The 27,703-nt window shown below is 44.3% G+C and overlaps 1 protein-coding gene across 2 annotated transcripts in view; it reads left to right on the forward strand.

The window, feature by feature from the left end:
• Positions 1–952: 952 nt before the first annotated feature.
• Cdrt1 (CMT1A duplicated region transcript 1) overlaps positions 953–27,703 on the forward strand; it is a 30,443-nt gene continuing 3,692 nt past the window's right edge. The window contains exons 1-11 of one of the 2 annotated variants that reach the window (XM_021178080.2): positions 953–1,662; positions 4,615–4,785; positions 6,985–7,185; positions 7,297–7,424; positions 9,282–9,404; positions 11,689–11,798; positions 13,868–14,068; positions 16,727–16,848; positions 21,462–21,610; positions 22,949–23,091; positions 27,294–27,485. In XM_021178080.2, the coding sequence (XP_021033739.1) occupies positions 1,149–1,662; positions 4,615–4,785; positions 6,985–7,185; positions 7,297–7,424; positions 9,282–9,404; positions 11,689–11,798; positions 13,868–14,068; positions 16,727–16,848; positions 21,462–21,610; positions 22,949–23,091; positions 27,294–27,485 (2,054 nt within the window). In that variant the 5' untranslated portion in view covers positions 953–1,148. The remainder of the gene's footprint in view (positions 1,663–4,614; positions 4,786–6,984; positions 7,186–7,296; positions 7,425–9,281; positions 9,405–11,688; positions 11,799–13,867; positions 14,069–16,726; positions 16,849–21,461; positions 21,611–22,948; positions 23,092–27,293; positions 27,486–27,703) is intronic. The other variant, XM_021178081.2, reaches the window with a different exon arrangement.

Consider the following 27,703-nt stretch of genomic DNA (forward strand, 5'->3'; position numbering starts at 1 on the left):
CAATAGAAACAGGAACTAAGACAGTTATTGCTGAATTTTTCTTACTTAGCCTTATTTATTAAAGTGTGTAGGAATACACATTATTTAGGGGTTGATATTACCTTGTAGCTTTTGCCATCCTCTGGGGTCTTAGAACACATCTTCTATGAATAAATGGAGAATCTTGCAATGGTGACAGTGACAACAGAGAGACAGTTAGTGTGTAGTGAGGGCTTACACTACCCTAACTTACACTGTGCTATGATACGCAGTCTTTTTGGCATTGTGTGCAGTGTCTCAGTTCTCACCCATCCTAAGTGCTGTGTGCACAGCGTCTCACTTTATCCTCTGCAAAGTAGAAAGCATCCCCATCTCCACTTTCAGACAAGGAAACTGAAGAAGATTAAACAACCTGCTGGTGTTCGTAGAGCAATGGGCAGCTGGGATGGGGTCCAGACTCAGAATCCATACCCCAGACTTCATAGTCTTCACTACAAAGCTATGGTGAGACCTTCTGCTACATGGATAGGCAGCTGACTGTGTCTAGAAGTCAAGTCCCAACATATCCTTAGGACAACTGAAAATTCTGCACCAGAGAGTGGTTCCCTGTGGAGTCACAGCTAGCACTGACTAGTTAAATAATTTACATTATTGTTAACACATGTGCTTTTACTGTGGCGATAACCAGAGACTGAATATAATATGCAGGGCACTGGAATAGACTCTAACAGCCACAAATGTAAGAAGACTACACCTAAGTTGTATTTATGAATATTTACAAGTCCTTAATAACAGCAACTGAAAGATGCTAACATTTTCTTTTAAATGGACCATGTTATGTTTTACATTTGGTTAACAGAATAGCTGCTATAGAAATGAGATGACCAGCTCTTCCAGAATATACAGCAACTGTCTCTACTTTTGTGGTGCCAGGGTTAGGAGATTTACGGTAAAGCCATGTTTCTAAGGAAGTCAGTACAAAAAGCCAGACTTCTACAGGCAGTTTCTGGGTCAGATCAGTTTACCATCCATCGCAGTGGCTTACGGTGTCTCCAGATGTTCATCCCGAAGAGGCTCCAAAAAGGCTATTTCTCTGCTTACCCTGTCCCTCTGGTGTTTGGTGGGGTTGCTAACGGGCCAGGTTTAAATGAACTGGTCATCTCAGAGTCATGGAAAACACGGAACCAAAACTCAAGCAGGCCCCCTATTTTCGTTGTGAAAAGGGACCCAACTGGGTCCCCGTGTGCCAGAAGTGTGAAGCCTGTGTCTTAGCATGGAAGATCTTTGCCACCAAAGAGTGGTTCCGGAGGGTCAACGACATATCCCAGAGGAGATTTCTAGTCAGCATCTTGGGGCAGTTAAATAGCCTGTATTTGTTACAGTATTTCCAGAATATCCTAGAGACCACCCAGGGCAAGGACTTCATCTACAACAGGTCTCGGATCAAACTCAGTAGGAAGGGGGGAAAGGAGGAGGAGGTGGTAAAGTCCTCCTTGAACCAGATGTTGGATAAAACGGTGGAACGGAAGATGAAGGAGATCCTCTACTGGTTTGGCAACAGCACCCACCGAACTAAGGCAAATTACACTCTCTTGCTGCTGCAGATGTGCGACTCAAGTTTACTGCTCACTGCTGCCAATGTGATCAGAGTCCTGTTCATGAAAGAGTGGAACAGTATCTCAGGTGAGAGCAGAGGGCCCCAGAGACCAGACACAGGCTTGGAAGGGGGCACAGGTGCAGACAGACAGGCTCGGAAGGGCAGAGGCTGCCCAGAGGGCTGGTATGGGACTGTGAACCTTATCCTGACATCCTATCATTTACCAAAGGAGGAGCTGCTGTGTGGCACTTCATTCTAGAAAACTGGCCACTGAGAAAAGCAGAAGGAAGGACAGAGCTTTCCCACTGAGCACTGAACACAGTGTCCTGCCTGCCTTGGGCCCAGATCACTGCAAATGGGTGTCACTTCTTCCTTGCACTAGGGTAGGAGGGATGTGACGGGGAAGCTGTGTTTTGTTTCTTAACTGCCATGGGCAGAAACCAGGTCAAACAACAAAACTTACAGCTTTAAAAAAGTCTCATCTTACCATGCCGCTTGCTTAAGCATGAAACCATGCTTTAAGAGGCCAAATGTGGCTAAAAGTCCAAAATTGCCCAGGGTACTAGTTTATAAGCAATAGTTTGCACCCGAGTCTCCAAATGGATTTGATAAACAAACAAACAAACAAACAAACAAACAAACCAGACTGTGGTCCTCAGCCAAAGCCTGGCCTAGCAGCTGGTCTGAGACCATGTCAAGCTGTCTGTTTCTGGCTATACAGATATTGTTGGACCCAGCGGGGAACCTTCTAGGTCCTGGGTATTGACTGGAAAGTCTTGAAAGTGTTTCACTGGCTGGTTCTGGGCAGCAAAAGAAAGCAGAGGAGAGGCCAGAGACCTGCAATTAGGTCAGAGGTCAGATGTCAGAGACCTCCGAAGGTCTAGAAGGTTTAGCCAGAGGTGGGTAAAGAGTGGGAGGGGTGGTCTCTAGGAGGAATTTTCAAGTTTGAGCTCTGGTCCCGAAGGATATTTGAGCTGTGGTCAAACTTGTAGACTAATGAGTCCCTCCCTGCTTCACAGATAGGGTTTGCTTTTCTTGGCTGGCCTAGAAACTTAAGCCCTTTCCTCCTCAGTCTTCCAAGTCCTGAGATTACAGGCATGGGCCACCATGCATGATTTCTAAAGGAATGCCAAAGCTAGGTGACCTAGGATGATGCAATTAGATCCTTACACAGGAAACTGATTGGTTTCTTTAGGTTTGGTTTTTTTTTTTTTGATATATTTATTTGTATTTTGTGTTTTTTCCTATGGATATGTATGTCATATGCCTGTGGAGATCAAATGAAGGAGTCAGAACCCCCTGGGACTAGAGTTACAAACTGTCCTGAGCTGCCACCTGAGTTTGAGGAGCCAAGCCTCAGTCCCCTGCAAGAGCAGCTGAGCCATCTGTCCAGCCCCTCTCTTCGTATCTTTGGTATCAAGGACGTAAAGGGTCACAAGGATGCTTGTGAAAAAGCGAGAGATCCCAAGTGCACTAAAGCTAAGATTAGTGTGCGGCTCCCTAAGTCTGGGGAATACAGTTACCTAGCAAGGCAGCAGAAAGCCTGCATCAGCCCCCAGCGTCCTCCACTGCAGTGTGCTCTACTGTGCAATGTGCATGCCATGCCCATTCTTCTGTTGGGATGGCTCCATCTCATGCTGTAGGAATCCGCTGTTTACATCGGGGCTGTGTAAGCCTAGTTATAGATTGTAGCAAGTTTCTTCATAGGAGAGCATCTCTCTTAAAATGTTAAAAGTTCTGGGGCTGGAGAGATGGTTCTGTAGTTAAGGGAAGGCTCTGGTTTGCAGATGTCTCTTCTGAAACCCCAGGGCATCTGCACGTAAGCGTACATATCTCCATACTGAGATATAATTAAAAATAATAAAAACAGATATTTTTAAATAGTTGTGATTTCTAATCTGATACAGGGACAGTTATATGTTGAAGGAAATCAGTCAGAGCATCAGAAGAAAGCGGCCCTTCCTGCAGCTCTTTCCATGATCACTCCCCTTTGCATCCTTACGCAAAGAATGCTAGTGAAATCCACAGCATAGATTTGCTGGCAGGGCCTCAGTGGAGGCTTTCTAGGATTTTTACTTGGAAACGCAGAGGCCTTGAATCAGAACAGCAAGCCTCTGTCTCTCTTCTTTGCTTGCTCGCCTTGTGGGACTGAGCAACTGCTAGATTCTTGGATTTCCATTCACAGATGCTTCTGACCATTGTTGGGAAGTTGGACTACAGACTCTCCCAAATGACATTCACGATTCAAAAAGAAGAAGGAGGAACAGAAGTGGGGGGGGGGAGGAGGAGGAGAAGGAGAAGGAGAAGAAGAAGAAGAAGAAGAAGAAGAAGAAGAAGAAGAAGAAGAAGAAGAAGAAGAAGAAGAAGAAAAGGAAGAGGAAGAGGAAGAAGAAGAAGAAGGAGGAGGAGGAGGAGGAGAAGGAGAAGAAGAAGAAGAAGAAGAAGAAGAAGAAGAAGAAGAAGAAGAAGAAGAAGAAGAAGAAGAGGAAGAAGACTATTGAAGAGTTTTACTTGAAGAAGACACTAAGAACCTGGGAATACATGAACCAGAAGACCGTCTACAGAACAGCAAACCTCTGCTTTTTTTTTTTTTTTTTTTTTTTTTTTTACATACATCCTTGTCTCTATAACTGTCTCTGTGTGTGTGTTGGGGTGGGGGTGTTGATTCCAGGCCCTCGGTATTCATAGATGCTCATGTTCTTTTTAACATAAAATAATCTTATATTTGTACAGAACCTATGTAGCCCTTCCAGGAATGTTAAAGTGTCTCTGGCTCATTTATAAAGCAATTACAGACCCAGCACTATGGCCGCTGCTAAGCTGGACTGTTCATTGACCAGTGACCAAAACTCCCTGCCTGTTTGCTGCAGATTTGGGTTTTTAATTTTTATTATCAGTTTGCGGTTGGTTGGATCCAAGACATTCAGGAAATCGGCTATATTCAAACAGAATGAGGAAGGTTAAGACCTTTTCTCTCTACTTCATTTCCCTCCACACACCTCCTTCAAAAGCAAATGTGTCTACTCTTTGTCCTTCAGGCCTCCATGATGACATTCCTGATGTGATGTTCTTCCCTGAGAAAAAGTACAGCGGTATACAGGACACCTCATATGTCTCTTGGTCAGCTAGACCCAAACCTGGGTCATTCCCAATGTCCAGACATTTAGGTAATAAACTCGGGACTGAAACTGTGGACAGAGAAACAACCGGTAAGTCAGGCTCTATGACGACATCTGACATCGCATTAGGGGAGTTAGGTGGCTCACCCTACAGTTTTAAAAAAAAGAAAAGCTTTTGTTGGGTCTTTTGTGACTTGATTGCATCCTACATCAATAGTTTGACTTAAGATTTGTTTTTTTTTTTTCTTTTGGATGGTTATGGGGTAGCAAAACCATTTTCTGAGTCAGTCTTAGTATGTATCCTAGCTGGCCTTGAACTCACGATGCTCTTAGACTCACTCTCCATCACAATCATGGGCACGGACTACTCATGATGACCTTTCCAGGACCTGCGTCAAAGAGCTTCTCTAGATGAACTTGGAAACTCTCAGTGGTGTTGGAGGCACAGGCAAGGCCAGAGAAACCAGGGGCATCAAATGTTAGAAACTAACCTTCATTTAACAATAGGCGTTGGGCTGTTTTTTTTTTTTTTTTTTTTTTTCCTCAATTAATCCTCACGGCTGGTAAGAGAAGAAGGATAAAAACTGGTCAGTATTACCACTAGTGCTCTTGCTTTCACCGCCATGGTGTTTCTATGATACTATTGAAATAGAGATCAGAATGGAACTTTCTAGAACTTCCTTGATTTCTTTTCCTCCTCTGTCCTAGGCTAGTGTGCCCTCTGTGTCCTGGGCTCTGGCTTGGTACATGGTGGCCCTCTAGAGTCCAGTTCAGTTATTGTTTTTGAAGCCCTGGATCCAGTTTTGTGGGGAAAGTAATGTAGTGAATGAATGAAAAAAAAAAAAGAAAGAAAAGAAAAAAACTGAAAGGATATGACTGCCCCTAGGTATGGAGGAGGAGAAAGATTTTTGTTGACAAGAGGAAGAGCAGAGTCAGGCAGAGACATTTAGGAGAGTCCAAGTGAACATGACCTGAGATGGACTATGTGAGGAGAGGGGAGAGGAAGGAAGAGAAAACAAGGGGAGGCTTGGGCCAAGAGACTGCGATAGCCAAAATGGCTGTTATAGGGGCTGGAGAAGTTGGAGTGGGAAAAGCCTAGCTCAATACCTGGGCTGGAGAATTCAGGTATGACAGCCAGGAGGGCCCTGTAACAGGTAGACTGAGGGATGCTGGGAGAAGTTGGTGGCTAGCGGCTGCTTTGATAATTAGTGGACACCTCAGTGAGCCCTTTGTCCCAGGTTTGAGACCTAACAGTGAAGACTGTGATTCCAGACCTGAAGACCTTCCCAAGTTGATCTTTGAAGCCAGGCAAACGTGGTCACTCATGTGGACACTAGTCCAAGTTGGCCTGGAATTTGCTATCCAGCTGACTCTGGGTTTGAACTTGTAGTTCTCACCTGAGCCTCTCAAGTGGTGGAGGTACAGGTGTGCAGCACCACACCCAGTTAGGGATGTGCTGTGTGAAAGGCATTGCCAGTTGATTCTGTCATGTGTGAACCTCATAAAGTCTGCTTACAGAAACCTGGACAGCACAGCCTACTATATACCCAGGCTAGGTCATACATGCCATCATGGCGTGGCACACTGTGTCATTCGTGACAGTCCATGAAATAAGCATGAGAAACACACAATACCTTTTACATGAAGGCTTCCAATTTTAAAGGTACATAGAACAGCATAATATCTAGTCACACACCCTCCTGTAGCTTCAGCAATGGTCAATGGTTTAGCAGTCTTAGTATTTTTATGATGCTGGTGACTGAGCCTAGGATCTCATACTTGCTAGTAAATGTTTTGCTTCTGAGTCAGACCTCTAACCTGGCAATTTTAATTCATTCTACTTCCTGATTCTTAAATTGCTTCAATTTTTTTTCACTAGAGCATTGGTGTGTGTGTGTTTGTGCCCCTCCCCAGTGCTGGGATTACAGATGGGTACCATTGCACCTGGCTTTTAAGTTGATGTTTGGGATCAATACCCAGGTCTTTATGTTTGTACAGCAAGCACTTTATGGACCAAGCTCTCTCCCCAGTCCTCACCGCCACATTTTACAGGAAATTCGGGAGAAGATGCCAGCTCAATCTTTGCTGCTATAACTATCTTGAGCTGAAAAGCACCTGTACATTTGAATCAGGAGGTTCGACTTCAGGTGGGAGAGAGACTGATTAGAATATTCAGTGGCCTAGCGATAGACGTGGAGATCTATTTGGGGGCAAGCTTTGCAGTGGATTTGTTCGGGGACTAGACTTACTACAGACTCAACCATCTACCTTTCTCTGGCTTTGCTCTAGAGGGAAAAGGGGAAAGTTCGCTCCAGTGTATCCATGAAATGAATAGACAGATTTTTGGAAAAGGGGGCACGTCCAGGCTGGGAGATGATCCGTGCAACCTGCTGCTGAGCCTGGATCATGTCCAACTCCTGTCTTCTGGGTACAGCAAATATCGGGACTTTATACGTGACCTGCCTCTCCACCTCTCCAAGTACATTCTAAGTATGCTGGGTAGATGAGGGCAATTCTCAGAGACTTCCCACCTGGGCCTAGTTGGGGTTGGGGGTGGGGGGGCGTGTGTTTCTGGGTCCATCTTCTTTCTTTTTCTCCCAGGAATGCTGGATAAACACAGTCTGAACAGGTGTATCTTTGTAAGCCAGCACTGGGCCACTCTGGCCCAGCAGGTCAAGGTGGACCAGTCCATGCACTCCTTCATTCAGAACCAGATTTCTCTCCTGCAGGTACTTTGGGTCTGAAAGGGGTGTGCCTTGGAACAGCTTTGTTCTCATACTAAGGTTGAACCTTTGTGTCTCCAGGGTAGACTCCCCCAAATGGCGCCTTATCCATATTTGCAGCCTCCCCTCCCCCCCTGTGCTATGGCCTCCCCTTATCTGTCCCTTCAGCTAGCCTGATGGGATGGTTCTGTGGGTGTGGGTGCCTGCTACAAAGCCTAATGACCTGAGCTCAATCTCCTGACCCTACAGGATGAAAGAACAAATTTCTGCAGGTTGTCCTGTGACCACACATGCGCCTTGGCATAAGTGTCGTTCCCCCCCGCCCCCACAACATACACAAAACAAACAACTATACGAAGAAATTCTTTTGAAACAGAATTCTCTCAGGAGCACAGGGGTTCCCTCACCCTCAGAGGACTGGGGCTCCAGCTCAGCGGTCTAGTATTTGTCTAGCATGTGCAAGGCTCTGGGAAGTTTAGGTTGTGAGACAGTCAACTGTCATTAACTAATGAAAGCATCATCACACACAGGAGAGAGAGCACATTACTCTGCACTTTAAAGACTATAACTTACTGTCCTCATCTACTGTAAATTTACCAAAAATAGCTCTCTTGAATGGCCATCTCTCTAACTGAAAGGTCCCAAGCCAACCCAAAGGTAGAAAGGCGGAAAACTCTCCCTCTTCATGAAGAGTTATAGGGGTTACCACAATCACAAAGCCACAGATGAACCTTTGAATCTGCTTCAAGCTATCTACATTCTTCATGAGGCCCTAATGTACTGGATTTAGGTGAACAGGAAGTTTACTCCAACACCGAAGCATCTCCAGCATTTCTACCTTTGTTTCTTGCCTGAGACCTAACTGTGAACCATGTCGCCCAGGTGGTGACAAAGGAAGAGAAGCAGGCTTACACAGTAAGGCAGGCCCTCCTCTTCCAGGCGCTTGGTAGTCATTAGCCATCTGTCCACTCATGATCTTGATGCAACGGAGCAGGCCTGGGCTTTCAGGGGTTGACCATCTCCAGATTTCATCAACAACTAGTTTTCCCCTTCCTCTGGAAGAGTAGAAATGAAGAGGAGTCGTTTCTTTTGTGTGCATGTCTATCTGTGCATGTGTCTCTCCGAGTGTGTGTTTGTGTGTTTGTTCTAAATATATATTTAAGGCTGGGGGATGTATCTCAGTAGAAGAGTGTTTGGTTCAGCCTCTGCACCACAAATTTTTTTTTTCTTGAGATGACAGATGTCATTGTTATGTATTTGTCACACAGAATATGATGGTTTGAAGTATGTGTACATTACGGAATGGTTAAATGTCACTAATGAATGCATTGCCTCACACCACAGAGAGAGCACTTAGTTTTGTATTTAAAAATACAATCTATTATTAGTTATTGTGAATGTACCATGCAATAGATCTCTTGAACCTCTTCCTGCCTAACTCTATGTGTCCTTTGACCATAACCTCTGCCCCTCGCTCCCCGGGGAACCACCTTTGTCTCTGGTAGTCACTATTCTTTCTACTTTCTATGACATCAATTTTGTTAGATTTCATACAAGTGAGATCATGTATTTGTTTCTATGTGCCTGGCTTATTTCAATTAACATAATGTCCTCTACTTCCATGTACACAGTTGAAAATAATATTATTTCTTTCATTTTAATGGTTTGTTGTATTCCATTGTGTGTGTTTACGTGCATACATGTGTACATGTTTGTATGCATGTGTGTATGTGTGTGTGTGTGTACACATCTTTAATGGATACTTACCTTAGTTTTATATTGTAGCTATTTTAGATAGTGTGATAATATACGCAAGGTTACAGATGTCCAAGTGTAGTCTTTCTTTCTCTCTTAACCACATAGGGGTCCTACACAAGGGGAATAGATCCTAATTATGCCAACAAAGTCTCAATCCCAGTTCCCAAGATAGTAGATGATGGGAAGCGTTCACGGTCAAAAAGTCAGAAGTGGAAACTGAGAACAAAGGTGGGTTTCGGTGTTGTCCGAGGTAAGCAGCTGAAGGTGTCATGTTCCCATTGCCCCCACTGTGAAGGCTGACACCCACAAGCGAGCACACAGGCTCTTGGGAGGCACCACTCCCTGAAAAGGCCAAAGTTCATTTGTGTTACTACCTACACATAAGTCTCTCCTTCCACCTAAGCCCTGATGTCATCATCTGCTGATGGTGGGCTTCATCGGGCTCTGCTCTCAGTGGTCTGTGTCAATGACAGCAAGTCATCTGGTGGAGATTTCAGGGGCTGGGAGCAGTGGCAGCCATGCCTCTGATTCCCCTGAGTCCTAGGAGTCTACCCATCTCAAGGGCTACTCGAGCCTGCTGCTTTGGAATGGGAAGGGCACGGAAAGAGGGCTAAAAATGCCAGACATCTCACTACCAGGTTCATTCTGCTGCTAGATGGAGGGAAGAATCAGTCACTTATAGCTCCCCTCACCAGTACTTAGGCAATAATACAAAAGAACAAAGGGAAGAAATCTGGAGCACTGAGCATTTAGTACCTAGGCATTGTAGTTACCCTTAGAGCATTCCATGTCTGCTCCTTCCTCTTTGTTGAAGTTCCATTTATTCTAAAGTCTATTCAGTTGGCAACAAAAAGATACCTAATGAGGGGTGGTTTGACTTGGGTTCCCATAGGGAAGCTGTGGAGTATAATTTAGAGATGATGATGATGGTGTATGTGTGTGGCCAGGCAGAGAACCCAGAGGGAGGGCATGATAGCATTACCTATGAAGGATGGTGAGACTGGGGTTAACTGACAGCCTGCTGCCCTCCCAAAGGCCTAGTGGCTCTGCAGCTCCAGTTAATCATGCCACCGAGGACTACAGAATCTGACCTCCCAGACCATTTGAATTTTCGGGAGATGGTAAAAATTGGTGTTAGGTAAAATTTCTTGTATTGCCAGGTGTGGTAGCATAGACCTGAAATTTCAGCTGAGGGCAGGAGGATTGCTTAGGCTACAAAGTGAGTTCAAGGCCAGCTAGATCTGGCTCAGACACAAACAAAAACAAACAAAAGGAACTTCTTGCTTAAAAGAAAAATTGATAGCAGCCAGTTAAAAGATTTTTTTTTATTTTTTGTTTTCCACAAATAATGTAAACTAAGAAAAGACATTTATCAATCTTATTTACCTGTAAGCTTTCATCTCTGAGTTCGTTCATCTACCTATTTTGTCAGGAAAGAAACTGAGGCTCAGAAAGCTCAAGGGCTTCCACACAGTCTAGTGACTGACTCACACGACTTTTCTAAGTATGTTTCTCTTTTGTGTGTGACAAGCTCTGGAGATAAGGCGGGTTTGCAGAGCATCTCGATGTGATTAAAGATTAAGACGAGTGGACGGAGGGATGAAGCATCTGAAGAAGAGTCCAGGACATGGAGGAGAAGGCTTAGGTTCAAAGAGGCTCAGCAGGGGATGCTCTCGGGCCTGTCTGAGGCAGACAACATGACGATGGATGACGACGTAGGCTGCTCTTGTGACAGTCGCTTTCTTTCCTACCAGCCTAGTGTGACTCCTTCCAGCTTCCTGAAGGGCTGGGGAGAGGAATGGAAGTGTTTGGTTCAGTCATCGATACTGGAAATTTTCATGTCTGACAGGCTGAAGCCATTCAGAAATTGGGTGGTGAATGGCTGGAGGGAAGGAAGGAGGAAAGGGAGAAGAAGGAAAGATGGATTACCCCATTGAGATTTGATAAAACTCAGGTTAACTCCCTGAGTCATCTCAGAAATGTCACCTGTAAGGTGATGAGAGCTCTGTGTAGGCAAGTGGTCGACTTTGTAAGTCAGCTGCAAGCACGACGAGGGTCAAGCATATCTGAGCGCTGGACTCAAAGGCACGGAGGGCAGTGCACTGTCGGGTACCTGGACTGTAAATACAAAGTCCTGGCTTTGTGCGATGGTTGGTCAAAGGCAGCTGTGATTTGGTGTATGTATGCCCATGCCCACATGAGTTTGCCTATGTGAGCTTGCCCGTGTGAACTCATTTTCAGTTAAGTTGTGCTCCAAGCAACGCTTAGAATTCAGCCACAAAAGTGTAGAAAACCAAACTGTAGAAAATTCCAAGCTCAAACATGCGCTAGTACCTTCATCTCAGTGTTTTCTAATGCACAGGTAACTTAAACGTCAGCTTATGGGCCTCTCCCCAACAACCCCAAACATCAGCTACATCCTTGAAGGGAAAAGATTGGGGGTGGGGGCAGTGCATCTGGACCAGAGTAAAGGCTATGATGGCGCTGACTCCATTATCTATCTCTTCATTAGACTGATTACAACTTGTGGAATGCCTACCAGAACCAGGAAACCCAGCTGGTCCAGATGGAGGAGAGGAACGTTTTCTGTGGCACCTACAACATCCGCATCCTCTCTGACACGTAAGTGTGGTGTGAGAAGTTAGATCTTTTAGGACCTTTGAAGACCCCTTAGGCTTCTCTAGACCATCTTTGGCTTGAGAGATAGTGCACCTCCTGCTAGGCTCCAGGCCTAAGAACCTGTTTGAACAACAAATGTTTAATCTGCGCCATTCTCTGCTGCAAGCCCCAACTTCATTAGTTTTGGATATTCGATCAACAGACATTTGACAGGTTACACACATGAAATCTTTGGTTCTTTACAATTTCACTATTGCCTGATTCCAACTTGAGAGCTAATGCGTGCTGACTGGGAGAAAAGTCCTGTAATCCCAGTTAGTGTGTAGAGAAAGTCTCCTGTGTCTGTGCCACTGAGAGACAACCACCACTAATAATTGTCTTAGTTAGTGTTACTATTGCTGGGATGAAACACCATGACCAAAAGCAATTTGGGAAGGAAAGGGTTTATTTAGCTTACATATGCTGAATCAGCGTCCACTGAGAAAACCAAGGCAGGAACTCAAAGTAGGCAGGAACCTGGAGGCAGATACCAATGCAGAGGCCATGGAAGAATGCTTCTTACTGGCTTGCTCCTCATGGCTTCTTCAGCCTGTTCTCTTACAGAAACCAGGAACACCAGCCCAGAAGTATCCCCACCCACAATGAACCCAGCCTTTTCCTGTCAATCATTAAGAAAACGCCCTGCAGACTTGCCTACAGCCTGTCTTATGGAGGCAATTTTAATTGAGATCTCCTCCTCTTAGATGACTCCAGCTTATGCCAATTTGACATAAACCTAACCAGTATAGTATTGAACTATAATCTCCAGAATCATGTTTTTAAACACATAGCACATACTTGAAGGAAATGGGAATATATATATATACATATATATATGTATATATATACATATATATATATGTAATACATTTCTGTAACACAACACAGTAACACACTCTGGTATCTATTTTAAATATGAAAACTTATAATAATGGAACCACATGACATCATCTAGATATGCCACAAAAGACTATTTGTGTGTGTATGTATGTATGTATGTATTTATGCATGTATTTATATATGTATGTATTTGATGCTGGGTTAGAACTCGGGGCCTTACACATGCTAGGTCTGTATGCACCTGCCACTGAGTCATAAGCCCAACTATAAGAAAGTATTTTAATAGTTTTTTCCCCCCATATTTTTTGGCTTCGTTCCTTTCTCTTTATTCACAAGGTTTTGTTGAGTTGCCTATATCTTATTTTTGATCAGCGTGGGGATAGCTTGTCAAATTGTGTGGGGACAGCTGCTCTTTACATGTATGTAGGGGGGTGTCACACTTTAGATGTGACATCAGGGATCAGGAGGTAAATACCAAGATTTCCTCCTGTTTGAAGTGGTTTCACCTTTCTGTTTGCTGGGACATTGCCTCCTTACTCTGCGACTGTGTTGTAAGTAATAGCAGTGTTCTCGATCACAATTAAAGATGGCTCTTTTTGGACAAATTGTTTGGCCATCCTGTTCATATAATACCTAATTCTATAGTAGTTTTCTGATTGGGAAATCCATTCCTCTCACCTGGCAGTGGTGGACTGACTAGAAAGCTCATTACAAGCAAAGGGCAACTCACAATTTCCTATATTGCCAGTGGCGCTTATTAGCACAGAACCCCAGGCCTAAGAACTGCTCCTTAGATGCTGGTTAAGGGGGAGAGACAGGAAGAGAAAATGCAGTGCACATGGGACTCCCCAGCTATATTCCTCTGAAGTTTCTATGAGAAACAGACTTCCACCGTCAATTAAGGTTGGGGACTTTCCACCCAGACTAATCTGATATTGGGGGATTTAGCATACATAAGCATTGTTTTTTAAATATAATTTTATGAATGTGTTCAGGATTTAATCCTCCTTGACACAGACTTCTGTAGAGTGAAGTAGGGATCATCAGACCCTATCATCGCTTGGCCTTGCCTTCTGAACGGCACTGAATTTCTTATTACTCCACCGCTGTAGGCAAAAGTCAGGTGCTGTGTGGGCCTAGGAAGGACACTAACTCTGTCCTCTAATCCATTCCCACCATCTCCTGAAACCCAGGTTTGACCAAAACAGAATCATTCACTATAATGGGGGAGAACTAATGGCCATATCATCCAATCGGAAGATCCACCTCCTGGATATCATGCAGACCAAGGAGCTGCCCATCGAGTTCCGAGGCCACGCCGGCAGCGTCAGGGCTCTCTTCCTGTCTGAGGAGGACAACATTCTCCTGAGTGGGAGTTACGATCTGAGCATAAGGTGAGAGCTATAAGGCCATGATCGTTGTCATGTCTGGGGCCAGCCAAAACTAGGTAGCTTTTGGGAGAAGCAAGCATGGTATGCTTTGTCCATTTTATATTTATGTTGTCCATTTTATATTTATGTTGTCCATTTTATATTTATGTTGTCCATTTTATATTTATGTTGTCCATTTTATATTTATGTAAAGGTTATCCTGAGTTACATTACTTCTAGAATATCTATAAAAGCAGGGTTCTTTTTGCAAGATACAAGCCAGGATTTTACTTACTGTTTAAAATAGATTTGTAAGTTATCAGATGTCGGCGTTGAAAATCAGAATTTTTTTTGTTTTTAAAAAATATTCTTTTCTTTTTTTCCTAGATAGGGTTTTTCTGTGTAGCCCTGGCTGTTCTGGAACTCACTCTGTAGATGAAGCTGGTCTCAAACTCAGAAATCCACCTGCCTCTGCCTCCCAAGTGCTGGGATTAAAGGCATGTGCCACCATGCCCGGCCTAAAAAATATTCTTAAACAAACATGTCTATATATATCTATATATTTAAAATAAATTGTTTCAAGAGAAATTAGTTTTTTATGGGTGGGAAATATAATATGGAAGCAAAACCATGTTCAAACTGGGTATATTCATATATTTTAGTTTTAGAGATTTATTTAAAAATTTAAAAAAATGTATGTGTGTGTGTGTGTACATGCCTGTGGGTGGGTACATGGCTGAGTTCAGCTGCCCTTGGAGGATAGTAGAGGGTGTTGGATACCCTGGAGTTGGACCACTGGCATGGGTACAGGGATCCATCCCTTCAGCCACTCATCTTAAAGAATGTAATAAATATCCCTGCGCCCATTGCTCAGACCAGGAAAGAGCCCTTCCCTGGCTTCTGAGTGATCTCCTCCTCCTTGTTTCTTTTTTTTTCCAGACAGGTATTGTTGCCCAAAGTTTCATACTGATCACTGTCTTGTGTTTCTTTATAGCTTTTGCTTCTTGCTTACATATTTTCAAAAGTCTCAGCTATTTGTTTATACCTCTGCTTCAAGTCAAAATAGATGGAACTGTACTTTGAAAATGCCTGGTCTTGACCTGGGCCCTTTTGAGACTCACCATAGGGTGTGTTCAGCAGTCATGGCTTATTTGTGTGGAGCCATGGGATTTTACCTGGTGGATATTTGTGCAGATGAATATTTGTGTAATTTTGGGTGTCCGGGTCTAGAGTGCTGCTAGGGATGACCTTGGCTATGTCACCTGGTGTCCAAGTACACAAGCTTTGGGCTGTGGTTGCTTTCTTTTCTAACTGTCTAGCTACATAGTCCAGGCTCACAGCAACCTTCCTGCCATAGCCTCCTGATCGCTGGGATTATAGGCATGCAGCGTCATGTCTGGCGTTGCGGTACCTTTGTAAAAGCCCTGTTTTATTTTATTTTTGCCTTTCACTTTCAGGTATTCAGTCTACCTACAATTCATTATTGTTATGACAGCTTCCTGTTTTAAGAGGCTCTTTGTTTGTGTCCCCAACTGTCTCAGCATCATTCATGAAAAAAAAAAGTCCCCCGCCAGTCTGCAAGGCTGGCTGTGCCCTAAGACTCACATCCTCATCTCCCATTCCTAGGCTCTCTGTTGTATTTCACTCTTCCGTGTGGCTGTCGTTGCTCAACAGTGTTTCAATTACTTTGGTTTTAAAATGCGGTGGGGTAAGTCCTCTGTCTCATTCGTCTGTGGCTACTCTCTGACTTTTGTTCATTCTGGTTTATTTTCAGTTTTCAACTTTAGGGAGAGGGAACTGAGCTGCCTGTACATTTCAGTTCACACCATGCGATCATTATCGGTCTGCACGAGGCTTCATTTCTATTTATTCATCCATTAGTTTACTCTTTCATCTCTGCCTTCCCCCCCACTCCTCGGGGTACTACCTAACCTCTACCTCAGTGCTGGGGATTGAACCTGCAACTTCACAAACGCAAGGTACTGAACTCCAGCCACAGCCCCAACCTAATCCTTCTCAATGTGTATCCACCTTTTCTTTTTCTTTTTTTCTCTTTCTTTCTTTCTTTCTTTCTTTCTTTCTTTCTTTCTTTCTTTCTTTCTTTCTTTCTTTCTTTCTTTCTTTCTTTCTGAGAGAGTGTCACTGCTCAGAACTCACCTAGCAGGCTAGGCTGATAGGTTAGTAAGACCCATGGATTTGGCCACCTGCCCGCTGCACGCACTACAAGCACAGGTCACCACACTAGCTCTTCATTATATAGGTTCTAGGGGTCAGACTCAGGCCCTTGTCTTTCTTTCTTACTCAGTTATCTCCCAAGTTCCCTTCTTTTTTCTGCTTAAAACTCTCATTATAACAGTCTAGTGCACTCTTATTAAACCTCACACAACTCCATTCCATTCGGAATGGCATCCTATCCTTATGCTTTCCAGTCAGTTATAGATAGAGGAGTGGTTTTGAGTTTTGCAGGTTGACGTGGGGCCAATGAACTTGCTTACCTGTTACTGGTTCTAACGCGCACACAGTGATAATCTACTTTTTCTATGAAGATAATCTTACCAATGCCAACAGTGACAAGACCCTGTTGCCTATTTAACTATGTAGCTACCTAAAGGAACCCTATATAGTAGGATCCTCTGGACAGTCAGAAAAAAAAATCTCTAAAATGCGCCTTCATTTCTGCAGATACTGGGATGTGAAAACCGGGGCTTGTGTACGAATCTTTTATGGTCACCAGGGGACAATCACTTGCCTGGATGTCTATAAGAACAGGCTTGTATCTGGAGCAAAAGATGGACAAGTGAAAGGTGAGAAATTTGCATTAGTTTCTTTCTTCCCCTCCTTCCCCTCCTTTCCTCTTCTCCTTCTCTCCCCCTTCCTTCTTCCTCCTCCACCTTAGACAGGGTTTCTTGATATAGCCTGGGCTGCTTTGAACTCATGATCCTCCTGTCTCAGCCTCCTGGGTTCTGGGATTTCAAGCACATTCCACCTCACTCACTCATTTCTATAACTAGTCTTTATTTTTAATAGGTATTTGCACATCTATTCATGTATCTGTCAATCTGTCCTTTCAACAACACCTGAGAATCACCTGCCTAGGGAATGCTACCACCCACAGTGGGTGGATTATTTCACCTTAATTGATGTAATTAAAATAATCCCAAGCACACATGTTCTGAGGTTCATCATCCAGGAGATTCTTGATTTTGTCAAGATAATGATAATTAGCATTACCATCACAATCACCGGGACAGAAAAGTAGCCACAATCAGAGCTACAATGAGAAAAATTAGGATTTGAACTGGACTGCCTGGCTCTCAGTCATGTGCTACTAACCACAGGCAGCATTCAAAGGGAACATAGAAGTAAGAGTAAATGAGGAAAATTTTATCAGCAGGACACCACTTGAGTGTGGTCTTAAGGTAGGGAGTAGAAGATACTCCAAGCAGAATGGACAAGGATAGACAGTTGTGCATGGATGGACAGGAGGATGAGGAAGACTGTACTAAGTACTTACAGTTATTTGATATGGCTGGACTGTTGTGTGTGGTGTTGAATATCGGTCTTCTAAGCTGGTTTCAGGGACTGGTTCAAGGGCACTTCCTGCATCATGATGCAACACTGAACCTTAAAGCCATAGGTGTGTTTTCAGTTTGGACCTGACATGCTCTAATGTGTACTTGAGACAGTAAGTCAGATGTGAGTTTGGAGGAACATAGAAGAGGGTGACTATGTGGAGATAGAGGACAAATTAGGACACCTTGCACCTTAGAAAACTGCTGCGGTATCTTCCAAATCCTTGAGAACAAGCTGCATGAGGAAACTCAGATGGATGTGGCTTCATGTTCAACAGTCCAGGCTGAAGAGAGACTTCCAGAGGTGGTAACTGCTAGGACTTTCTCACCAACTGGATACAAAAAAGAAGGCTATAAAAGCAAATAGTAATGCCATTCAAAAAACTCCAAGCTGCCCGGAATATAAAAACACAATTAATGGAAATAATAAAGACTAGAAAGGGAGAACAAAGTAGGGAAAAACTGGAGGGGAGGGCATAGGTTCAGTTTTAGACAAGTTGAGTGTGGCAGGCAGAGCAAAGATCGAGGGAAAGTGTTTACATCCTAACTCTTGGAACTGGTGACTAGATTATCTCATTATCCTATGCTTGGATGTGTTCCCCTAAAGATTCATGTGTCAGAAACTTGGTCACCACTGGGGCAAGAGGAAGGGACATCGGGCCTGGTTGGGAAGTCTTTGGGCCAACCAAGGGCACTGCCCACAGAAAGGATTGTGGAACTCCTGGCATCCAGTTTGGCAGTGTCCCTACACACACACACACATTTCTACCATGAGGTGATACAGCTAAGCAGACCCTCAACAAACCAGAGCTGATGTTAGCACCATGCCCTGGAATCCTTAAGCCTTTGGGCTGAATAAAATCTCATCATAAATACATGATGAGTATTTTAATAAATCAATGGCATATAGGCACATGATAGGTATTTTGTTAAAGCAGTGCCATATAGTCACATGATAGATGTTTTATTAAAGCAATGGCATATAGACACATCGTAGGTATTTTGTTAAAGCAATGGCATATGGATTAATACATCTTGGGAAATAAAAAAAGATTGGTTTTAGATATGATTAAATGAATATCTCCACCTTAGAATGTAGAGGTTATTCTGGATTGTTGATGTTGGGCCAATGTATTTGTACGACTCCATAAAAAAAAACAGAGAAGTGTTCTTGACTGTAATCCAGTGGAGATGTGACTGCTGAAGAGGGTTGGAGAGGTGGAAAACTGTTGACATGAAAGGTGGAAGAATGGATAATGAACCAAGGACAGGGTGGCTTCCAGAAGACCATAGAGAAGGATAAAGGAATGGATTTCCTGCTGTATGGGAGCATATTTATGCTGACATCTTGACTTCAGCCACATGGTATGGTATCTAACATCTATAAAGGACAATACATTTGTATTTCAGCCAGAAACTTTGAAGCAATATGTTCTAGCAGCCTTGGAGAGCAAATACAACGAAGGAGAGATTTCTAAGGACTTTCATGTGAGAATTCCCCAGAAATGGATGCCTTGGCCGAGGATCCTAGATAGATGGATTCGATGGTTGCCAATTTTAGTTGTTTCTCTGTGTCCACAGGAGACTGATACCAGGAGCTCCTCCCCTGGATACCAACCACATCTGAGGATGCACGTCTTCCTATGTGAAATAGCACAATACCTGTATTGAACTTCTATTCATCCCCCTGTATGCTTTAAACCACCTCTAGTTGATATATAATGCATAGTACAATACAAATGCCATGTAAATAGTTGTGGTTCAACACTGTTTAGTACCAGTGATAAAAAGTCTATGCATACTTTCATGTATGCAGTGTCTAGTACAGATGCCATTTTGGCCACCACATATTTTGATTTGTGGTTGGTTAAACCAAGGATGTGGAACCTATGAATATGATGGTGTGAACTCATAATGAAAGATGCAAGACCTAAGTGTGGATGAAATTCCTTCAGGAAAGCAGGAGAAAGGAGAAGAGAAAGCAGAGGGCTAGGGAGTCACTGCCTGTCAGGGATAGGCAGAGAGGAAAGAACATAGGAAAGGGACCCAGAGGTGCTCAGACTTAGTGAAGGGAGGAGTCACGCTCCCGGCTGCCATATATATTCTCACCCACCCTAGTGAACATTGCAGCCATTGGTTTTTGCAAAAGCCATGGGGAAAACTGTCTAGATGAGGGTTTGAGACAAAAGAGCAGCCACAGCCTGGAAGCCATCCAAGAGTCTTGGTCTCCAAGGTCCCCAGTTGGGGAATTCTGACTAAGTACAGGGTTGGAGCTCAAGTCCCAGCGTTATGACCCATGGTGTCACAGGGCTGGTAAGGAAGGCTGCGTGCTTCCTCAGAACCTCACAGTGGGGCTGGGACTGGGGATAGGGCAGTCAGACCCTTACCTCTGGCATAAAATTTGAAGGGCACCAAAATAACTGAAGTGATCAAGACACAGATTTGAGTCCAGCATTTTAAAAGGCAAACTAAGGCTCGAAACCCACAATTAGCAAAATACCATTTCCATCACTCTGTCCTGGGCTGTGGCCCCTAGCCTCTCTGGTCTTTCAAGAGCTCTGCCACCTTCCTGGGCTACCAAAATTTCTTTCTTTCTTTCTTTCTTTCTTTCTTTCTTTCTTTCTTTCTTTTTTCTTTCTTTTCATTCTCTCTCTGTCTCTCTCTCTCTCTCTGTCTCTCTCTCTCTCTGTCTCTATCTCTGTCTCTCTCTATCTCTGTCTCTGTCTCTCTGAGACAGGGTTTCTCTGTGTAGCTCTGGCTGTCCTAGAGAAATTACTCTGTAGACCAGGCTGGCCTCGAACTCGGCAATCTCCCTGCCTCCTCTGCCTCCTGGGTCCTGGGATTAAAGGCGTGCACCACCACTGCCTGGCTAACTTCTTTTTTTCTTTTTTCTTTTTTCTTTTTTTCTTTTTTCTTTTTTCTTTTTTCTCTTTTCTTTTTTATCCCTGGTGATGTTATAAATGGGACAAGATGTCCATGTGAACAAACAAGGGAAGAAAGCACGCTTGCAGAGTGGAGTTCAGCTCACACAAATCCCAGCGGAACAGAGGCCCACATACCTTGGTTTCAGTTCCCAGCTCTCCCCCTCAGTCCTTTTCTAACTTGAGGAAGTTCCCTGAACTCCTGGCCTCAATTTCCTCATCTGTGCAGTGAAAGTAGAAACAATGTTTGCCCCGAGACAATTCCATGGCAGACACCGTAGTTCCTTGCTTAACGTTAATGTTTTGCAAGTCTCAGTTCTGGCCATCCTCCTCCTAGGCTGTCACCTCAGGACAAAGGTGTTTCTAGGGGCTTGGGGAAGTAGGACTTTTTGCTCACATATCCATCCCCTCCCTTCCCCACCCAGTCCCCAGGGAACTAGACAGTGCAGTTGCTCTAACCCAGTCTGCAGAGGAGCAGTATCAAACCCACCCTTGTCTGTGAAAATGATGCCATGAAATCCCCAACGTCTGTCAGAGTCAGGAATGCCTAGAGAGGAGGACAGCTCGCTGTTTGTGGACCACAGGTGTGGATCAGGAAGAGAACACCGGGAAAGCTCATCCCACTAGCCTTGCCTTGGTTCTCGTGAAGTCTGCTCAGCAGCAAAGACAATCCAGGCTTCTTGGGCACGAGTTGTCTAGCACTGCAGTTCCAAGGCAGAGTTCCAGGGTCAGAGTCCTCTGCATTGCTGGTTTTCTCAAGGGCCAGTTGTCAGGGGGCTCCATGCCACTGCTGGTGAGCCTGGAGGGGTGCCCACCAGGTGAAGGTTTCTGGGGGAAGAGTTCCTAAGCGTCGTTTTATGACAAGAAGCAGATCTTCACTGTAACCTTCTCTCCCTCGCCTTCCCTGTCACCTCTCCTTGTCAGAATGGGACATAGAGACAGGGAAGTGCCTGAAGACCTTTAAACACAAAGATCCCATCTTGGCCGCCAAGATCAGTGAGACCTACATTGTGAGCAGCTGTGAGCGAGGCATAGTCAAGGTGTGGCACGTTGTCACAGCTCAGCTGCAAAAGGTGAGTCATGAGTGAGCTGGTACTGGAGGCGGGGGAGGGGGAACACTGGGGAATGGTTCCAAGGACATGAAGGTCTGCTCCACCATGTAGCTCCCAGGACCATCCTCAAGCAATTGAGTTACATAACCAGCAAACAGGGCAACCCATAACCGGCCAAGAAAGGGTCCCCAAAGACAGTCAGAGTCGGTCAGGAACAACCCCCCACCCCCATGCCACCACATCATGCTCCACATCGTGAAACACTGGGTGGATGGAGGCTGCATTCTGACCCTGCACAGTCACGGCACATGAGTCCCAGGGCCTTCTAAGAGAGGCAGAGGTACCCTTCCAGTACTGGCAGACAACTCTCCTAGAATATCCTGCCATGGCCCTAGCTGGTGGTCCGGAAAAATAACACATTTTTTAAAAAATAAATTATTGGTTCTTTTTCTAAGGACCAATTATTTTAGTAAAGCAAAAGAAAAGAAAGTGCTGGAAATGCATTAGAAATTGTCTTAGTCTATTCAGCATTTTGTTATTCTTAACAAAATACCCAAGACTATAGTTTATAAAGAAGAGAAACTTATTGGTATATAGTTCAAAAGTGCAGTTGCTGGCATCCAGTAAAGGCCTTTAGGATGGGCTATGACATGGCCACTGCTCTTATAAAAAAAGTCTCTCCCAGGACAAGACACAAATCCCTGGCTAGATCAATACATTACAGAGAGCACAGCATCACAATGCTATCACCTCTCAGAGTTTGAACATTGGCTTATGGATTAGAAGATTTAATATCTAACGCATGGATTCTGTGTGGTACGTCCAAACCACAGAATGTGTCCACAAACACGTTCTTGCCAGATTTGGACTCCTGGCTTTAGTAGGTACTAGTAAAATCTTGCTTGCAGTAGGACCACATGACCACAGTGAAATGTGGGATCTTTCCACAATGGTCTTGTTTGTAGTTGAGCCTCAGCTACAGGCACTAGAATGCCCCTATATGTCCTCTGAGTTGTGGCAAAGAGCTGAGGATGACAGCCGACAAGAAGGACTTCAGGCTTCTCTGTGCTCCAGGGAGATGGTGCCTGGCCCAGTAACTGACCCACCAGAACAAGAACTTAACTTTAGTCATATTCCTCCTAAGTGTGGAAGAGTCACTGCCAAGAGGGAGGCATTGGCTTCTCTGGCCTTCTTAGAGGAGAAGTTAAGTTAGCTGAGGGACATGCTACATGAGGGGCAGTCACGGGAGAAGTGGGATATAGCTTTGGGGTTCCTCTAAAGACACCTCCAACTCTGGTCAGTGGAGGAGTCATGGTCTAACTTGAGAGGGTCTGAAAGTACTGGCATCTTTTCTTGCAGACTCTCACTGGGCACGAGGGAGCTGTAAAGTGCCTGTTCTTTAACGAATGGCATCTCGTCTCTGGAGGTGCTGACGGCCTGGTCATGGCCTGGAGCATGGTGGGAAAGTACGAACGGTGCCTGATGGCCTTCAAGCATCCTAAGTAGGTGCTGGGGAGTGGGGTGGTACATGTGCAGTCTTCAGTGGATCAGACCCTCTGTGTGCTGCTGCTCTAGTTGGGTGGAGTGAGAGAGTAGGTCTCCCTGTGTAGCCCAGGCTGGCTTGGAACTTGTGATCTTGCTTCAGCCTACTGAGTGCTGAGGTTAAAGAAAACATGTGACACACAATAAACTCACATCTGTTAGCTATCTGGTGCACCGGCAGATTGTCCCAAATAATGCCAACTCTAAACTTAGTATTCTTGAACTTGGTCTTTATGCCAGAGAAATGTGCTTGCAAAACCTTAAAATGATCCACATGTCAAGGCCTAAAAATAACAAAAGACATTTGAAAAGTTTATACTTCAAAGTTTATGGACTAGGTTCTGTTCCAGGCCTGCAAATGGGTTTCATTTTTCGACGCCAGTCCAGATTTAGTGCTGATGGCTGCTTGGTGCCTATTAAGTATTCTGAAGTCACAGCTGGGCTCACTTGGAAGGGCTATTGGGGCCAATTAATGATTCTGCTGTGCCTATGGTTTTACAGACTACACAGATAATGCTTCTAACCCCCCCCCCCCAGTGCATTAGAGTGCCAAGATGCTCTATTACTTAATTAAAAGAGTTAGTGGATTCCTTAGGGGAAGCTATCTGAGGATCGTCATTTAATAAGTCAGGTTCTAGATTTCTGGACACTCTGTACACCCCAGCCTTGTGGGAGGCATGTGGTATACGATATAAGATGTGTGTGTACATCTGAATGCTCTTTGTGGCACATGATAACTACATTATTAGCAGGTGGATACTAAGAACTGTCTGTGCTCAGTGGATTTACCAAGTCCCTGGGAACCTGTGGGGAAGCCTTTCAGTGTAGCACCCGGACAATCAAGCCGTGACCTCAACAAGGGAGTCATCTTTACGATGTCCCCTGAAAAGTATTAACTGTATGTTGTTAATTCTTTCACCGGGTAAGACTTGGCTACCGGAATAACGCTTCAGCCAACCTCACAGTTTGTTATCTCACTAATCCACGGGCCTTCTGTCTGCTAGCAGACAACGTCAGATACTGCCACTCTCCACGGATGTCACCACCCACGTACGGTTCATCTTTGCTATTTACAGACTTTTACATTCTATTTACTCTATTTTATGTGCGACTGTTTTGCCTGCATGTAAGCATGGACAGCATGTGCATGCTTGGTTCCTGTGGGGGTCAGAAGAGGGTGGAGTTCCAGGTGTTTGTAAACCTTATCAGATTTGTGCTGGGAACCATGCCCCATCCTCTGAAGGAGCAGCCAGTGCTGATGGATCATTGAGCCATCTCTCCAGCCTCAGATTGGTTCTTGATACCTGGCAAGGACACAGAAAGACCAGAACTACCTGGAGGATATAGCTAAGGCCTTGCGTGCATGCTCCTCCACCCTTCTGTAATGGTGAGGGCTAGGCATAAGCTGCTCAAAGCTATTTGATTGGCAGCAAGCATTTCTTTATAGAGTGCTTTTTTGAAGGATTCTAGTGATTGAATTGATAATTCATCTTTTGAATATGGTAGACAGTTGCTATCTGAAAGAGGAACTAGAGAAAGGAAACTCCTTTAATTCCATGTTTTCAACTAAAATTGTGATTTTTGATTATAGTGTGGGAGAAGGTTATGAGAGGAGAAGTCTGAGCATGAAAAGTTGGGTTGACAGATGGTGATCTTTTACTCTGGATTTTTTTTTCTTTAAAAATAATCTTCAATGTCTTTCCCACAGTGCACACCATAATTAACTTTTTTATAATTGAGACATAGCTTCCATGATATAAAATTCACTTCACTAGTCTATAGCAGTTTATAGTATATTTAAAATGTTGTACATTACCTACCTATAGAATTTCCATCCATCAGCAGAGATGTTCCCTAGTTCCTTCCTTCTCTCTTGAACCTTCTCTCTTGTTCTACTTCTTTTTCAGTGCTAGGACTTGAACCCTGGGCCTCCCAGCCTAGGCAAGCAGCCTGAGCCACACCCAGGACAGTTCCCCTTGTATTTTCTTGGCCAATTTTAGTAAAGACTTGTTGGATGTCTATCAAGCTTTGTTGATCGTTTCAAAGGATTAACTTTTTGTTCCACTGGTTTGCTGGATTTCTTTTTAAATTAACCCAATTAACTTATGCTATAGTTCTTATTATTTCTTGTCTTCTGCTCGATTTTGGTTTTGTTTTGTTTTGTTTGTTTGTTTTCTTCTAGTAGTAAGGTAAAAAGTTGGAGTAATGTGCATGTTAGTGCTTTCGCTGGTTTGTTTCCACAGGTGGGTCTGGTTATAAAAGCCAAAGCTGGCAGTCTCCTGCTTCATCCTCCTGAGTGTGCTGTATTTCCATTTTTATCTTGGACCTTTCCTTAAGCAGGAGCTCTGGACACGTGTGGACATCAGATTCCCAGGAACACACTCCTGGATCTCTCACTCCCCAGCATTTTCCTGACTTTTTAGCTAGTGTATCATTTGCCCTACTGCGTTTCTGGGACCTCAGGTAGCAAGAGCCCAATTATCTACCTGTGACCATCACCAGCAAACGCTCCTCAGGTAGAAGATCCAGCACTGAAAGAGTTCTTAGGTAACAAAGATAAGCCTTTAAGAAGCCACTAGACAGCACCTTAACTCGTCATGATCGCAGCCAGTTCAGTTCTTACTCACACCAAGACTGTAGCTACTTCTCTCATGGCTATATCTGTAATGAAGAATGGACTAGGGTCAGTTAACACATCACAAAACACGGCATTCTTATCGGCTCTAAGGCCATTTTTCCTGTCTCAATGCTTCTTGGGATACCACAAGCCTTCTGTAGTTTTCCAGGATTCTAAAGAAAAAGTAAATTCTGACAGGCTTTTTTGTTTTGTTTTGTTTTTGTTGCTGTTACAGAAAGGTGGAATTTTGTATAGTTTAGAATAGAGTTCATTTAGGGCATGGGGAGGGGAGTCAAGGGGTAGTAGGGGCAGAGAGAGAGAGAGAGAGAGAGAGAGAGAGAAAGAGAGGACGAAGAAGAAGGAAGAAGAAGAAGAAGGAGAAAGGAGGAGAAAGGAGGAGAAAGGAGGAGAAAGGAGGAGAAAGGAGGAGAAAGGAGGAGAAAGGAGAAGAGGAGGAGGAGAGGGAGGAGGAGGAGGAGAGGCCAGCCATGAGCACATGGAGAGAGAGGGGGGAAGGGAATGGGGAATGGAGAAGGGAAAGCAAAAACAAGAGAAAGCAAGAAAGCAGGAAAGTGAGGAGGGGGCAAACAACCCCTTTTATAGTGGGCCAGGCATATCTGGCTATTGCCAGGTAACTGTGGGGCGGAGCTTAGACAGAATGCTAGCAATGACTAATAGGTTTGCTTTGCATGTGACGTCTAATAAGTTGATGCAATTAAATTCAACTTTTCAAGGACACCAATTAAAAAAGGCATTGTAACGATCAGAATTGAATAAACCAACTTGATCCCTGTAATTGGAGAAAGATCCTTTTGGAGCATCTAACTGAGGTTTTCCCTGGCTCCCTCCTTGCCCACTGGCCATCACAAAAAGGCACAAGTCTCGGGTCAAGGTATACTTTTCTTTAAGGATGTTCACTGTCAGAAGGAACAGAAGTCATTCATTAAAGACCAAAAAGAGAATCTATAAATTTAAGGTGTCTGTTCATATAAAAGTAATCCTTGAGCTATGCAGTGGAGGTGCACACCTTTAATCCCAGCACTCAGGAGGTAGAGGCGGGTGGATCTTTGTGAGTTTGAGGCCAGCCTACTCTACAGAGTGAGTTCCAGGACAGCCGGGGCTATATAGAGAAACCCTGTCTTGAAAACTAGATGATGATGATGACGACGATGATCCTTAGCCTTATGCTGTTCTTTCTTACATACCAAGACTGTTAGACAAGAAACAGTTCTACAAGGAATGAAAAGAAAAAACTCAATGCTCAGCATAAATAAGTAGCTAAGAATCAAAATGCATAGAAAAAATAAATGGCCCTGTGATGTATTAGGCGTCCCTCCTCAACTACCTCTTAAAAGCCCGAAGCAGCACCTTTGTCCCCTGCGACCTGCGATTAAACCGTGAATAACTTACAGAATTGAAGTGGTATGTCTGATGGATGGTACATGATTTAAATCTAGAATTATAAAAGCTGGAACCTCTACCTCAAGGTCAGGGATGGCTCCTATCTCCCAACCCCACCCGAATGCTTGAATCTGTTTCCACCAGGCAGGTGTTGTCGGTCGTTCTCTTCCCTTCCAGGGAGGTGCTGCAGGTGTCTCTCCTCTACCTCCGGGTCATCAGTGCCTGTGGAGACGGCAAGATCCGGATTTATAATTTCCTCAATGGGAACTGTCTGAAGGTGATAAAAGTCGACGCCAGAGGTGACCCCGTGCTATCCTTCTTTTATCAGGGCAACAGGTGGGTGGTAGGCAGGTGTGGAGTGCAGAGGCATAAGTCATTCTATTCGGTCTTTTCCTTTCTCCTCTGGGCTCTGGATTCATTGGCAGAGCACAGCAGGCTGTGCTTTCTTCCAGCTTGGCTGAGGGAAGTAGTCTCCTGGGGGACTAACTGGCCTTTGCCGCAGACTTAGTGATCAGGGTCCAGTCAGAGCTGTGTTTACGCTTAAGTGGGGGCAT

This window comes from Mus caroli, chromosome 11 (genome assembly GCF_900094665.2).
Source record: "Mus caroli chromosome 11, CAROLI_EIJ_v1.1, whole genome shotgun sequence".
In the NCBI taxonomy this organism is placed as follows: domain Eukaryota; kingdom Metazoa; phylum Chordata; class Mammalia; order Rodentia; family Muridae; genus Mus; species Mus caroli.